This window comes from Acomys russatus, chromosome X, assembly GCF_903995435.1.
Source record: "Acomys russatus chromosome X, mAcoRus1.1, whole genome shotgun sequence".
Classification (NCBI taxonomy): domain Eukaryota; kingdom Metazoa; phylum Chordata; class Mammalia; order Rodentia; family Muridae; genus Acomys; species Acomys russatus.
This window is the reverse complement of record NC_067169.1, coordinates 77,204,295-77,220,675: the sequence shown is the minus strand read 5'-3', so window position 1 is coordinate 77,220,675 and position 16,381 is coordinate 77,204,295. Positions and strand designations below refer to the sequence as shown.

Genomic DNA, 16,381 nt, shown 5'->3' with positions numbered 1-16,381 from the left:
ATTAACAAATAAACATCGATTTATTTGTCAGAGTGGGCAGTTGTTGAGTATTCTAGCAGTGCCTAGGGGTGCCCTGTCCTTCAGAAGACACAGAGGAACTGGAGGTCATGAAATCCCTTGAAGGGACTAGCATGGTGGGGAGAAGCCTGCTAAAAATTTGGCCACTTGTATTACATTACTGTTTTTAAAGTATCAATAGGTGATGCAACTACCACCACCCTGTGCTTCATAATGGTGAAAAGGAACCCTGAACAGCTGGCAAGAGGGAGAATGGATAAAAGTCTTGAAAGTGAAGATGAAGAGTTAGGAACAGCACTCAGTGGTACAGCACTTGCCTATTGTGTTCAAGGCCTTCGTTTCGATCCCTAGGAAATTCCCCATACCTATGTTTTGTTGTTTTTGTTTTGTTTTGTTTTGTTTTTTCAAGACAGGGTCTCTCTATGTTAGCCCTGGCTTTCCTAGACTCACTTTGTAGACCAGGCTGGCCTCAAACTCACAGAGATCTGCCTGCCTCTGCCTCCCGAGTGCTGGGATTAAAGGCGTGCGCCACCATGCCCAGCTGTCCCAATACCTATGTTTTGAAAAGCATCAACAGGCCACCTTTTTGTTGTTTTTCTGCTTTGTTTTGTTTTTTTGTTTTGTTTTGTTTTTCGAGACAAGGTTTCTCTGTGTAGCCTTGACTGTCCTAAACTTGCTTTGTAGGCCAGGCTGGCCTCGAACTCACAGTGATCCGCCTGCCTCTGCTTCCTGAGTGCTAGGATTAAAGGTGTGTGCCACCAAGCCCGACTGTTTTTTTGTTTTTTGTTTTTGTTTTTGTTTTTTTGAGAGGGTTTTATATAATCCTGCGTGGCCTCAAACTTGCTCTGTAGTTATGGATGGATGGTCTTGAATTTCTGTGTCTACTTCCTGAGTCCTGGGATTACCAGTGCATGCCACTACACCTCATTTTTTAAAAAATAGTTTTATTTATTTATTATTATGTATACAGTGCTCTGCCTGCATATAGACCCGCAGGCCAGAAGAGGCCATCAGATCACATTATAGGTTGCTGCGAGTCACCATGTGGTTGCTGGGAATTGAACTCTGCCCCTCTGGAAGAGCAGTTAGTGCCCTTAACTGTTGAGCCATCTCTCCAGCCTACCACTACACCTCTTTTATGAGACACCAAAGATCGAACCCAGGGTGTTTGTGCATGCTAAGCAAGTACTCTATCAACTGAGCTCAATCCTCAGCTTCAGGATAAACCTTGAACTTTTGATCTTCCTGCCTCAGCCTCCCAAGTGCCACTTTAGTCTACACAGGGAAATTATCTCTCAAAAAACCCAAATCAAACCAAACCAAGCAAATAACAACAGCCAAAGAAAGAACTTTTAGGGCCAGATAGATGACTCAGAGGTTAAGAGCACTGGCTGCACTTCCAGAGGTCTGAATTCAATTCTCAGCAACCACATGGTGGCTCACAACCATCTATAATGTGATCTGCTGCCCTCTTCTGGCCTGCAGGTGTACATACAGGCAGAACACTATACATAATAATAAATCTTTTTCAAAAACAATCTTTAAGTTGTTGTCTATGCTGGAATACATTGGTTTTGTTCTGATCTTATAAAAGATTCTTCTTAGCAGTAATTTCTATGTGCTTGGAGCAACCTGGGTCTTTGCCTCAGTGTTTACTGTTGTCAGTTGTTTCCACTGATTTTATTTCTCTCCATTATCAGATACCACAATGCCTAGATTCCTTTTAAAGTATTTATTTATTCTGTGTGTTTATGTATGTGAGTGTGGGCATCTGCGTGCCACAGTCATCTGTGATCTGGGGAGTTGTTTCTCATCTTACATCTTATTTTTGAGGCAGACTCTCTTCTTTCGGCCACTGTATTACCTATTTAAGCTTCTAGCCAATTCTCTTGGCTCTGTCTCCCACCTTGATTCTCTTCTCTTTAACATCCGGCTCAGTAGGAATGCTGGAGTTACAGGTTTGCATCACCACATTTAGCTTTTTTAGTAAGGGGTCTGGGAATCCAATTCAGGCCACCAGACTTCTGTCTTTACTTCTACCATCTGTCCATCTGCCCTGCCCTAGATATATTTTTAAAACTAAATTGGCCTTTTAAAAGATTTATTTATTTATTTATTATGTATACAATGTCCTGCCTGCATATGTGCCTGCCTACCAGAAGAGGGCACCAGATGGCTGTGAGCCACCATGTGGTTGCTGGGAATTGAACTCAGTGCTCTTAACCTCTGAGCCATTTCTCCAGCCCCTAAATTGGTTTTTATACAATATATTTTGATTATGTTTGCCCTTTTCCCCAACTCCTCCTAGAATCTAGTATAATCCTCATCTCCCTACCCACCCAACTTTATACACTCTCTCCCTCTCTAAAAAAAAAAAAAAGTCAGAACAAAACAACCAAAAACAATAAGGCAAAACATCCTTTTGAAATTGACTACATTGCAAGGTTCTCAAGATGCCACTGAATTTATGAACAGTAATTACACCTATATGCAAACCACTTTTTGTCAATTACTTTGATTTCCAGAAGATTTTTTTGAGCCTGCCTACTAGCCCTGTGAGGGAAATGAACTGCATTTGTATTTTGGCAATAAGACGATGTATATATATCTCATCTTATTTCTCCTTCCTTTCATACACACACACACACACACACACACACACACACACACACACACACACTAGTGACTTGGTACAGAAATACCACTCTTGCTTCTGGATTGATGGATAGTATCTTGGCTGCATATAGATAGATATATGTGCCTATCTTAGTCAGTGGGCAAGGAAGATTGGAACTAGGTGTTTTTTGGTTTGCATGTGTGTTTGCCTTTTTAAAAAAAGATTTTTTTATTTATTATCTGTACAGTAAGTATTCTGCCTGCATTTGTGCCTGCAGGCCAGAAGAGGGCACCAGATCTCACTATAGGTGGTCGTGAGGCACCGTGTGGTTTCTGGGAATTGAACTCAGGACCTTTGGAAGAGCAATGTTCTTAACCTCTGAGCCATCTCTCCAGCCCGTGTGTTTGCTTTTTTACTAAATGCAGACTCACTTACAATTTCTCTCGAGCTCAGCTCTGCTGACTATCCTATATACACAGGAAGCCTAATGCTGCAAGTTATCCCTAAGGCAGGTGTCACTAAAATATGACTCAGAATCCAAGCAGAGTAGCTCATACCTGGAATCTCAAGGCAGGAGACTGAGGCAGGGGTCATTAATTTTGAATATAAGGCCACCCCAGGCTACACTGTGAATTCTAGGCCATCCTGGGCTACAAAGTGAGTGAGACTCGATCTCAACAAACAAATAAAAAAGATGACTCAGGAAGTGGGAACCAGGAAATTGGTATGCTAAAATATGGAATGAGTTAAACTTGGGCACATTTATTTCCCTCATCTGAAAATCAAACACCGTAATTCACATCTGCCTTGCAGGATAATGACTACTGGTAAAACATAGATAATAAGATCTTTGCCATTGGGTTCTGAGGCCATCAGCTAGTCTTATCTTGATTGGAGTATACACATTATGACAACTATGAAGGAAATGCTTTGGGGCAGTGCAGACAGGCGGGCGAGGCTACTCCTGTGAACCAGCCGGGCTGCTTGCTGACTGTGCCCTTCAGGTGGTTAAGGGGAGAGAGTAGGCATTGTCCCTGCCCCCCTCCCCCACTTCCTTCTGGCAAAGAGAAAAGCAGGCATATGGCATGTCCTGTGATGATATCTCTTCTCTCTTGCAACAGTAATCCGGTACAATAGTGACCTGGTTCAGAAATACCACCCTTGCTTCTGGATCGATGGACAGTACCTCTGCTGTTCTCAGACTGCTAAGAATGCTATGGGCTGCCAAATTTTGGAGAACAGGAATGGAAGTAAGATATCTAATCAAAACAAACCTTTCCACCATATGTGTGTGTGTGTGTGTGTGTGTGTGTGTGTGTGTGTGTGTGTGTGTGTGTGTGTGTGCCATACAACTCGGTCCCCACCCTTATTTCTTCTTCTTTTGACATTATTTCCATCACACCGGGTAGTGATGGTGCACACCTGTAATTCCAGCACTTGGGAGGCAGAGGCAGGCGGCTCTCTGTGAGTTCGAGGCCAGCCTGGTCTACAAAGCGAGTCCAGGACAGTCAAGGCTACACAGAGAAACCCTGTCTCGAAAAAGCAAAAACAAAAAAACAAAAGAAGACATTATTTTCACCACAATCTCAAGGGTCTGTCAAATGTAAGGACACAGCACAAATTTTCACATTTTTTACTGCTAGGGGGAGGGACTAGTTAATGGGACTGAAATCCAGCTGGAATTATGCTAAGATGTGTGACTAGGCACCCAGAATCTCCTTGTGACTTGCCTAAAGGCAGTGTATACAACAACACAGCACAGGACCCTGTCCCTGGGCCTTCCCCTAAAATGCATCTCATAGTATCACTGGCTTCTTGTTTTACAGGCTTAAAACCTGGGAGTTCTCATCGAAAAACGAAAAAGCCCCTTCCTCCTACCCCGGAGGAAGATCAGGTATAAAGGAAAATTACATAAAGCTGTGGATTAAATAAAAATTTGTTGTCACTGGGCATGGTGGCACATGCCTTTAATCACAGCACTTATGAGGCAGAGGCAGAGGCAGGTGGATCTCTGTGAGTTTGAGGCCAGCCTTGTCTACAGAGTGAATTCCAGGACAGCCAGAGACCTTGTCTGAAACAAGTCAATGGGTGGTGGTGCACACCTTTGGGAGGCAGAGGCAAACCATCTCTGAGTTTGAGGCCAGCCTGGTTTAACCTATAAAGCGAGTTCCAGGATAACCATAGCTACACAGAAAAACCCTGTGTCAAACAACAACAGCAAAAATCTACTTAGACTTCCTCTTCAATGGAACAAGGGCTATCAGGTAGCTCTTGGCAACTATTTAATGTAATCACTTACTTTTGAGACAGGGTCCCTTCAAGCATTTCCCAGTGTCCAGCCCTCCATGCAGCATCTGTCACCTCTCAGAACATCTGTGCTGATGTGCATGCACGAAACGCCAAAGTTGAAAAACTCCATGTTTCACTGACTTAATTATGCACTAGAGACACAGTCTTCTTTAAGAGATATAGTTATAGCTCTATTTGAGCTCAGGGAAGTGGATACGGGAATCTATCACCCTGAGAGCAGGGCATTTAACCATACTTATAAGATAAAATAACTTATCTTTCTGAAGATAAGCGTGTCGATACACTCTCCAGGTGGTCTTCATGTGTACCAAGTTGGGCGCACCTTCATGAAGCTTAAGTGGTTGTAGAATGAACATTGACTAAAATGTTTAATATGCCTGATATGAGTTAGAATGGTTTCTTTCTTTGGCAAACCACAGAGCTGGAAGGAAGGAAGAAAGAAGAGAGGAGAATGCTTGATGACTGGCCCCTTTCTGCTTTTTTCTCCTAACTACACAGATCTTGAAAAAACCACTTCCCCCTGAGCCCACAGCAGCGCCGGTCTCTACAAGTGAGCTGAAAAAGGTTGTGGCCCTTTATGACTATATGCCAATGAATGCAAATGACTTACAATTGCGAAAGGGCGAGGAGTATTTTATCCTGGAGGAGAGCAACCTACCATGGTGGCGAGCACGAGATAAAAATGGGTGAGTGCGTAGAGCCCCTTCTGAGCCATTGCCTGCCTACTCCAACTGCCCACAACCTGCTGCCACACGAGTCTCCTGCTCTGTGTCTGGATCATGGTTTGTTCTCCCCAGGACACAACGAGAACACTCGCCCTTTAAGTATTTCCCAGTGTACAGGTCTTTATCCATCTGTCACCTCTAAGAACATCTGTGGTGATGCACATGCATGCAACGCCAAGGTTGAGAAACTCCACTTTTCTGGCTTAATTATGCATCAGAGACACAGTCTTCTTTAAGGGATGTATTTATATGTCTATTTGAGCTCAGGGAAGTGGGTACAGGAGTCTGTCAACCCGAGGGCAAGGACGCACTGCATAATCATATTGTCTCCTCTACAGGCAGGAGGGCTACATCCCTAGTAACTATGTCACTGAAGCAGAGGACTCCATAGAGATGTATGAGTGAGTATGTTTATGTTCTAAGTACACAAACTTCCAGGGGAAACAAAGTACAGTATATACTTTTTTTAAATCCTTATTATGTTTTTTTGTTTTGTTTTGTTTTTGTTTTTGTTTTTTTGGTTTGTGTTTTGAGACAGGGTTTCTCTGTGTAGTCTTGGCTGGCCCGGAACTTGCTCTGTAGGCCAGAATGGCGAAGAACTCACAGCAATCTGACTGCCTGTGCTTTCTGTGTGTTGGGATTAAAGGCATATGCCACAATAGCCTGCCTTTAAAAAATATATATATATGTATATATATACACATATACTTTCAACAAGCTTTGTTAGCAAGGCATGGTGGTGCATGCCTTTAATCCCAATGCTTATGAAGCAGAGGCAGGTGGATTGCTGTGAGTTCAAGGCCAGCCTGGTCTACAAAGGGAGTCTAGGACAGCCAGGGCTGTTACACAGAGAAACTCTGTCTTGAAAAACCAATAATAATAATAATAATAATAATAAATTAATAATTTAAAAATAAGCTTTGTTTATTTCAAGATAGATGTCAAAATTAGTAGCAATTCAGTCAAATGATGCCACCATGCCACGTTAGTGTCTTGTTAGCATACCCACTTCCAAATCCCTATACTTATGAGTGCTGGAGAGGTTTTCTGATTCCCAAATTCAAAAGCATCATGCTCAAAGAACTGAAACTCTCACATGAGACATTTAAAAGCAGAAAACCACCAAAATTGAACCAGTGTCCTTTCTTCACTCATCATTGAAGTAGATTGTCCTTGAGTGAGCCAGTCCCTAATATTTCTCCTATAAATAAATCCTCCTCATTCTCGGTCCTCTACTTTCTGTATCCATGCCAACTTGGGCTTTGAAAGGACTAGAGTGCACTGCGTGGATGATTGATAGATCCTTGATAGCAGTTTGAATGAAATGATGGGATCATAGTACCGGTGAGCCCTGGAGGAGGCTCTAACTTCTAATATCCTTGGGCGTAGCCTAGAAGCCAATCAAGTGCACTCTCTTCACAGGTGGTACTCCAAGCACATGACTCGAAGTCAAGCTGAGCAACTGCTAAAGCAAGAGGTGAGTAGAGGCCACAAGCAAAAGGCATTTTCTGTGTATAGTAAGCAAAAGCCCAAACTGGCTCCCAGTTCAACCTTTAGATGCATTGTTGTTGTTGTTGTCTCAGGGAAAAGAAGGAGGTTTCATTGTCAGAGACTCCAGCAAAGCTGGAAAATACACTGTGTCTGTGTTTGCCAAATCTTCCGGGTAAGTGTTGCTATTCCAATGCCATGGGGACAAAGGCCAAGGGTGGCCTCCCAACACTCCCTTGTGGTTTGCCTCTCTCACTTCCTCAGCCTTCAACTTAAACATCATCCTACCTCACTCTCTGGGTCCTCTGGTTTCTTGTTCTCAAGTTACTGACTGAATGCCATTTCCTCAGGGACCCTCAAGGGGTGATCCGCCATTACGTTGTGTGTTCCACACCGCAGAGCCAGTACTACCTGGCTGAGAAACACCTTTTCAGCACCATCCCTGAGCTCATCAACTACCACCAACATAACTCTGCGGGTGAGTACCCAAGCCGGAGGAGAAGGAAGGCCTACAAAGGTGCAGAGAAGCAATTCAAGGCAAAGTGCTGAGAGCAAGTATAGTCACACAGGGCAGTGGAGGTTACTCATGAAGTGAATAACTAACTAGTGATGCTGTGATAGGATTCAAGCCATGATGTAATCACACCTCACATCCAGTAAGAATTGACTTAAAAATATGTAATGCTAGGGATTCAAACCCAGCATTTGTAGGCAACTGTCCTACCCCAAAGCAATTTTCTCAACCCTGTTTGGTTTTACTTTTGGGTTTTTTGTTTGTTCGTTTTGGGGTTTTGTTTTGTTTTTTGTGTTTTTTTTTTTAAACAAAGGTTCTCCAGCCAGGGCAGTGGTGGCACATGCCTTTAAACCCAGCCCTTGGGAGGCAGAGACAGAGCCTTGTCTACAGAGTGAGTTCCAGGACATCCAAGGTTATATAGAGAAACCCTGTCTCAAAAAATCAAAACCAAGCAGGCAAAAAATATCTTCTCTGTGGAGCCCTGGCTATCCTGAAATTTGCTTTGTAGATCAGACTGGTTGGTCTTGAACTCTGACATCTGGCTTTACTTTTTCTTTCTTAATAAAAAAAAAAAAATATTGCCAGGTGTGGTGGTCCAGGTCCTTGATCCCAGCACTCGGGAGGCAGAGGCAGGAGGATCACTGTTTGACACCAGCCTGGTCTACAGAGGGAGTGCAGGGCATCCAAGGCTACACAGAGAAACCCTGTCTCAAAAAAACAAAAAACAACTTTTTAATTGAATCTTTGTGAATTTCACTTCATGTACTACAATTCAACTTATCTCCCGATGCCTTCATATCCACCTTTCACCCTTGCAACCTTGTTCCCAAAAGAAAACAAAAACAAAAAATAGAAATAAAAATAAAACAAAGTAAAAAATAAACAAACAAAAAATCTCGCCATGGAAGCTGCATGCAGTGTGTCCCACAGCACACCCTTTTGTCCCCACATCTTTACTTGCATATGTTCATTGCAGTGAGTCATTGGTCTGGTTCGAGGCCTCTGGCTTCTGCTACACCATCACCACTGGATCCTCACCAGGACTCCTCTCACATATCCTGTTGTTGCCCTGTGTCATGGTGGTCCTGCAGTTTTGGAACTACAGGACCGGCCCCTTCACAAGCTCCGGCAGTTCATAGATGGGGTGGTTGTTGGAGTGGGACAACTCACAGCCCTGGATATGGGCCTATGTGGAAGCTGAGTTTGTCAGCCCACCTGCTCTCCTGGGCCTGTACTACCAGGGCCAGCTCTCCCACTTCGTGCAGGCAGGCAAGGGGAGGGCCAGCTCTCCTGCTTTCATTCCCTAGGGGCTGGATCTCCCATACCCCTACCACCATGGCCAGCTCTACTGTGCTGTCCAGGTGAGGTGGGGCTCAGTTTACTTTTTGTACGTGCACAGGCTCTCACTATGTTATTCAGGCTGGCATGGAACTTACTCTGTAGCCTAGGCTACCCTTGAACTCATGATTCTCCTGCTTCAGCTTCCTGAGTTGGGATTACAGGCCTGCACACCAGGATTGGCAAGACTCTTTCTCCTTCTTCTTCACATATGTTTTTATTATTTTAAATTGGGTGTGTTTGAGGCGGGGGGGGGGGGGAGCCTGTGGAGGCCAGAGGCATTGGAGTCCCTGGAACTGTAGTTATGTGTGTGGCTAGGAACTGAACTCAGATCCTCTACAAGAACAATATGTGCTCTTAATCACTGAGCCAGTCCTCCAGCCCCAGGACGGATTACTTATTTGGTGCTAATGGAAGATAATGAAGAGATGAGTGACTAATGAATCAGATAGTGTTCCCTAGCAACTATTCATGTTCCCACCATGTATTCTTGCAATTCATTCAGTTCTCGAAGAGAACAAATATCTGAGTCACGATCCTTGGCCTGAAAGAACACTTTAGACAACAGCAGAACAGAGTTATAAGTGTCCACAGACTAAGACGTGAAAGCCAGGAGATTAGTGAGGCATGAACCCTTGGGAATGCTTCGCTGAGAAAGGAGGATGTGACGGAAGCCCAGGCTGGGACATGTGGACATACTCAATAAGGGGATACTACTTTCTATTTTTCTTCATTTTCACATTTTGTTTCTGTTTTTATTTTCTTTTAAAATAAGATCTTGCTATTTTTCCTTGTAGCCCAGGCTGGCCTCAAAATCACAGCAATGCTCCTGCCTCAGTTTCTAGACTGAGGAAATTATGGCTGTGAACCACCATCGTATCCAACAATAGGGAATATATTTCAATTATTATTTCCTCCCTCCCTCCCTCCCTCCCTCCCTCCCTCCCTCCCTCCCTCCCTTCCTTCCTTCCTGTGGGTTCTTTCTCGAGGAGGCTGGGCTGAGACTCTGGTTGCAGAGTTTTCTTCAGCCTAGACAGAGTTTCCCTCAGCCTTCAGGAGGCTAGCTGAGGAAGGCTCTGTCTCCAGAACCTGTCACATGGAAGGAGGGAGGGAGCTTTCCAGTCAGATCTCCTAGCTTGAGGGAGCACAGAATGGTGGCACACTTAGCAGGGAGTTCTTGTCCCTTACAGCAGGGGGTGGGAGTGGGGGATGGGAATGGGGGGATGGGGAAAGGGAGCCTCAGACTTAAGAAAAGACCAGATAACCAAGCTCGTTTGGGCAAAATAAAAACAGCCAAGAGAGTCTTGAAGAGCTAGGTTTTAATTCACTAAAGTTCTAACCAACTTAAAGATAAAAGAGAGACAAAGACAGAGAGCTAGAACAAAAGAGAGACACAGAGTGCCCTATCCTGGGACCCCTGGGTTTTAAGCCAAGGGTATGCAGGAGTCATACCAGGGACATCTCCTAGAGCTTGCCTCTGAGATCGATCCAGGGCAGCCTTAATATGTGTTTCTTTAAAGAGCCAGTTTTAGACACCTTTTGGCCTAAAGTCTGTTTCTGAGCTCTAAGCTTACTGGGAGAGGGCGTGTCCTCCACCTACAGACAAAGGCCCACACTTACCTTCTTTTTCCCTCAAAAAATTTGGTGAGGGGAGAAACCTACAGAAAACTCTGTGGGTTGGTGGAGTTTTTGTTGTTGTTGTTGTTGTTTGTTTTTTTGTTTTTGTTTTTTTTTTTGTTTTGTTTTTTGTTTTTTGTTTTGGCATTCAAGAAGAATTAGAAAGATTCATACAAAACCGGGCATGGTGGTGCAGGCCTTTAATCTCAACACTCTGGAGGGAGAGGCAGATGGATGTCTGTGAGTTTGAGGCCAGCTTGGCCTACAAAGAGAGTTCCAGGACAGTCAAGGCTACACAGAGGGACCGTGTCTTGAAAAGCCAGAAAGACAGACTCATACTAGAACTGTGAGACTTTCTGATGATATGGATCTGCATGGAATCCCATCGCTGATGCTGACACTGTGACTTCTCTGTTTCAGGACTCATATCCAGGCTGAAATATCCTGTGTCTAAACAAAACAAAAATGCGCCTTCTACTGCAGGCCTGGGCTATGGTAACTGCTTATTTCTGTGGAATTGGGTGGACTAGCAGTTATAAGAATTGCTTCAGTAGACCTTACCTTATAGGATGGTCTTAAATTATACTGTTCTGTGCCAGCTTTCTTTAGGAAGGGGTAGAGGGAACCAAGATATTTAAAAACTTACTCCCTCTAGTGGTTCTTTCTGGGACTGCAAAACAGATTCTTAAAAGGAGTCATCGTTGATGGTTTAAATGTTTACGTTTATTTATTTGTGCCTGTGCACACACATGCATTAGCACACATGTATAGGCCAAATGATAGCCAGTTGATTCTCTCCTTCCATCTCCTTCCAATGTGTGGGTTCAGGGGTTCTAATGCTGGTCTTCAAACTTAGTGGCAAGCACCTTTACCTACAGAGCCATCTCACAAGCCCTGTTTATCATGTTAAAGTGTTTCAATATTATCAGCGTGGTGGCGCATGCCTGTAATCCCAGCACTCAGGAGGCTGAGGCTGGCCTGGTCTACAAAGTGAATCCAGGACAGAGAAATCCTGTCTCAAAAAATGAAAAAAAAAATTTTCAACATCATTTATGAGTTTATTAACTGCCAGTATTAACCAAATCATAACTGGATTTCAGAAGCTTGTTTGGTCTGTCTCCTTGCCTTTTGGCCAGTTTTGTACCTAAAAGTTTCAGATTTCTCCTACCAGCCATCCTTTCCTCTTGAGATTTAACTGAGTAAAGAAAGGTGGATTAGTACTCCTGAGACTATCCCCTTTCCTATGCTTCCTACTTACTCCCTAGCAGGGACTCTTATCTATTGTAGTCATTCTATGTGTATGCCCCATCAAAGAATCACAACAAGACTTTGTTGGTAGGATCATGGGAAATTGATCCAAAGGACCTGACCTTCTTGAAGGAGCTGGGAACTGGACAATTCGGGGTAGTGAAATATGGGAAATGGAGGGGCCAATATGACGTGGCCATCAAGATGATCAGAGAAGGCTCCATGTCGGAGGATGAATTCATTGAAGAAGCCAAAGTCATGATGTGAGTTACAGCCTCAATTCAACTCTCACTCCAGTTGTAGAAGGAGTCTAGGAGCTTCAAGGATAGCACACTGTGGTCTAAGGTGACTTACAGTGAGAGGAACACGGGATGGGGTCTGAGGTTAGCCTTTGGTGGGCTACCTTTCAGGACTGCTAAGGTAATCATTTCTCTGACTTCAATACTGGTAGAGAATAATGTTTGGCATGTATATGGCCCCTCTTAGCAGCATTGAGGGGTATATGTACAATATTAGACTTGTAAAAGAAAGGATGATTCTAGTTCTACCTTTCGTTCCCCTAAGCTTGGGCTTGTTCCTTGGTCATTTGAGTAGGCTCCAAATCCCTGCCTGCCCCCACATTTGAGGTGCTTTTGGGGTTTCTGATGGGAAGGAAAAAATAACCTTGCTATTATGGTATCTTATTGGATATTCCATGCTAGGCCAGTCCCTTCCCTCCCCTGCTCCTTTATGACTAGTCTGCAGGGGCAAGATAGGAGGACTAGCTCCTTCTCTCTCTTGTAGGAATCTTTCCCACGAGAAGCTCGTGCAGTTGTATGGAGTCTGCACCAAACAGCGCCCCATCTTCATCATCACTGAGTACATGGCTAATGGCTGCCTCTTGAACTACTTGAGGGAGATGCGGCACCGCTTCCAGACTCAGCAGCTGCTGGAGATGTGCAAAGATGTCTGTGAAGCGATGGAGTACTTGGAGTCGAAGCAGTTCCTTCACCGAGACCTGGTGAGCTCTCAGAAGGATCCAGGGGGTGGGATGAGCATTGGAAGATATAGCATATGCTGTTGAGGAGGCTTGCAAGTGCCAGCATTGAGCTTTTCTCTAGAAAGCAGTACAGATTAAGCATGTGTCTGCTGGCCTGGTGTGGTGGTACACACCTGTAATCTCAGCACTCAGGAGGCAGAGGCAGGCACATCTTTGTGAGTTCTAGGTCACCCTGGTCTACAAAGCAAGTCCAGAACAGCCAAGACTACACAGAGAAACCCTGTCTCAAAAAACAAAACAAAGTATGTGTCTGACCCAGTGTTGAGGCCAGTAGTTGTCTCCAGACTCAATCCCAGCAAGCTTGCCACTTGCCCTGAGTCCTTTCCACCTATAAGGGAACAGTACCCATTCTAAATCATTTTTCCCTGAAACAGGGTTTCTCTGTGTAACGGCCCTGGCTGTCTTGAGCTCACTCTGTAGACCAGGCTGGCCCGGAACTCACCTGGCTCTGCCTCTCAAGTGCTAAAATTAAAGGCCCATTCTAGATCTTGAGCAGAAGAAAACTCCTTTGTTTCCCAATGGGACTGCTCCTGGTACAAGGCCACTATTTGGTTACATCAGAGTCACAAACATGACCCATTGATACATTTTGATCTACTTTTTCTTTCTTTTTTTTCTATTTTATTTCATTTTAAGACAGGGTTTCATGTAGCCTAGGCTGGCTTTGGACTTCTGATCCCTCTCTCTCTACTCGCAAGTGCTAGGATTATAGGAGTACACCCCCACCTCTTGTTTAAGCAGTGCTGGGAACTGAACCTAGAACTTTGTGCATGCTAGTCAAGCGTTCTACCAACTGACCACATCTCTAGTCCTCTTGTGACTTAAAAAGTGTTTTAGTATGGTTAACAAATCCTTGTGTAAAGTCCTGGCTGTCCTGGAACTTGCTTTGTATGCAAGGCTGGCCTTGAACCTACAGAGATATTCCTGCCTTTGCCTTCTAAAGGCTGGGATTAAAGGCGTGCACTACCAGTACCTCTCCCTAGTTAACAAATACATAAAGAGGAATATTTTATATTAAAAAAAAACAACTTTACTTTCCAGATTCTCTGAAAAGTCTAAACTAGCTGAGAAGACAAGACCCCTAATCCTGCTGCCCATGCTAATAGTCTCCTGGAGCTGGGGCACAGCTCTCCACTTCATGCTGGGCTTGTGTGGCCTACTTTCTGCAGTCTCCACCCACCCCCACTTCACTGTTTTCTTGCCTGCTCAGCTCCTGGAGGCGTCAGTTTGTGTCTCTGTTTCTTTCAGCCAGAGGAAGACTCAAATTGCCCTATTCTCTCTGCCCTTTAGGCAGAAAAGAACACACACTTGTCCAGCGTTTCTTCTGAATTCTCTTAGCAGTTCAGTGGACTGGAGTTCTCCATAGGAATGAAATTGCTCTGCGTGCTTTATTTTAGGACCACTTAGCAGATTGCTCTCCATGTGAAGGGAATGTGGCAAAGTTTCTCAGGATCATAAGTATGCCTCATAATCTCAGCCCTTTTGAGACTGAAACAGGAAGATTCCCACGAGTTTGAGGACAGCCGGGGCTTCATAGAGAGTTCTCCATTAGCCTGGAGTATGGAATAAGCCCCCTGTCCCTTACAAAATAACTAAGGACAAGTGAGATGGCTTTGCTGGTAACATGCCTACAGAGTAAAGTAAGAGAAAAAGCCAAACAAACCCAAGTTCAAATGCTCAGCACCCATATAAAAGCCAGGAATAGCAGCATGCATCAGTAATCCCAGCACTAGGGCACTGGAGAGAGAGACAGGCAGATCCCTAGAGCTCATTGCCCAGCCTAGCTCTAGGCTCAGTGATCCTGTCTCAAGAAATAAACTAGAGAATAATTAAGGAAGACACTTGACATCAACCTCTGGCTTACACACACACATACACACACACATACACACACACACACACACACACACACACACACACACACACACACACACACGGTCTTTAGTAGCATCAAATAATAGTTATTAGGTGGAAGATGCCTTTAGCTGAAGGCCATGCGTCTTCCCAGTTGCAGAAGCTTTACATTTCTAATCTAAGGCCAAGGATACAGTCTCAAGGTATCTGTTGTGTTGTAGGCAGCTCGAAACTGTTTGGTAAATGATCAAGGAGTTGTGAAAGTATCCGACTTTGGCTTGTCTAGGTGAGTGTACCTTTTTCATCTTCCTATTTGTTATTTATTTTGGCAAAGGGGTTGTGGTATGTGGGCCATGTTGGTGCTAAACTCATGAGTCTTCTTCCTTGCTTAAGCCTCTCCACTGTTGGGATTACAGGCATGGTCACTGCATCTGATGTTTATCATCCACTTTAAATGTGAAAACAGCACAGATTAAACAAGGGCACATTATAATTGTTAATCTCTTTGTTTTCTTTTTTTTCTGTTCTTTGTGTTTTGTTTTGTTTTTGTTTTTTGTTTTTTGAGACAGGGTCTCTTTATGTAGCCCTGGCCATCCTGGAGCTCACTATGTAGAACAGTGCCTGGCCTTTCTGTTCTCAGTATAGTGTCTTCTAACATCTGAACGCTTTGTCTCTTATTCTGAATTATTTAGGTCACTCCTTTCATTTTTCCTTATATTTCTTATCTTTTTATTTTTTTAGACAAAGTCTCCCTTTAGCCCAGACTAGTCTGGAACTCACTGGGTAGCCAAGGCTGGTCCAGAATTTACTGTGTAGCCCAGGCTGGTCTGAAACTCACAGCAATCCTCCTCTATTATCCTGCCTTAGGTTCTTGACTCAAGAACTCCAGGCGTGAGCCACCACCCCAGCTTCATCCTTTCCTTTATTGTTGTATCCCTGTTCTCCTTTCCTCTTTTTCCTCTGTGCCCTTCCTTCCCTTTCTCATCTTTATCCTATTTCCCCAATACCTTAACTTGATCTACTAAAGCTGCTGACTTTCCTTCATTATTACTCTTTTCTTGCTCTAACCCTTACTGGCTACTTCAGAATGAAAGAAAAGGGGAAGAAAAAGATTCAGGGAAAGGAAAACGTGGAGTAGAGAAGAGAAAAGGAGTCCTTATTAGGCTTCCCCCCTGTTTATTCTCATTGTAATCATATTATCAATCAGGAAAGCTAAATTAGAAGTCCAGATGGGAACTGAGCCTGGTGGCACAGGCCTGTAATCCCAGCTACTCAGGAGGCTCAAGAAGTCCCATGATTGACAACTCAAGGCCAATTTATGCAGTTTACTGAGACACTGTCTACAGTGTTTATTAAAGTACAAAAAAAAAAAGGACTAGAAGGTGTATATCACTAGTAGGGTGCTAGTCTAGCATGTGCAAAGATCTGGGCTCAGCAACATAGAAGGCAAATAAATACTTTTATAAGGAGAGAGAAAGGGCAACAGAGTTTTTGTTAAAAGTAACATTTGCAAAAGGCATTGGCTGGCACGCAGAGACTTTTGAGAAAGAATGTAACTATGAATCTGTGCGGCCTCCAGGGGTGTGTTGAGAAGACCCAGGCACATATCAAGC

General features: G+C 44.0%; 1 protein-coding gene across 1 annotated transcript in view; it reads left to right on the top strand.

Moving 5' to 3' along the window:
* Nucleotides 1–16,381, top strand: part of Btk (Bruton tyrosine kinase) — a 44,136-nt gene that overhangs the window by 23,196 nt on the left and 4,559 nt on the right. Inside the window, exons 6-16 of the mRNA XM_051141314.1 lie at nt 3,757–3,885; nt 4,462–4,529; nt 5,444–5,631; nt 6,009–6,071; nt 7,093–7,147; nt 7,254–7,333; nt 7,509–7,636; nt 11,048–11,122; nt 11,967–12,138; nt 12,659–12,875; nt 14,990–15,054. Coding sequence (XP_050997271.1) covers nt 3,757–3,885; nt 4,462–4,529; nt 5,444–5,631; nt 6,009–6,071; nt 7,093–7,147; nt 7,254–7,333; nt 7,509–7,636; nt 11,048–11,122; nt 11,967–12,138; nt 12,659–12,875; nt 14,990–15,054 — 1,240 coding nt within the window. The remainder of the gene's footprint in view (nt 1–3,756; nt 3,886–4,461; nt 4,530–5,443; nt 5,632–6,008; nt 6,072–7,092; nt 7,148–7,253; nt 7,334–7,508; nt 7,637–11,047; nt 11,123–11,966; nt 12,139–12,658; nt 12,876–14,989; nt 15,055–16,381) is intronic.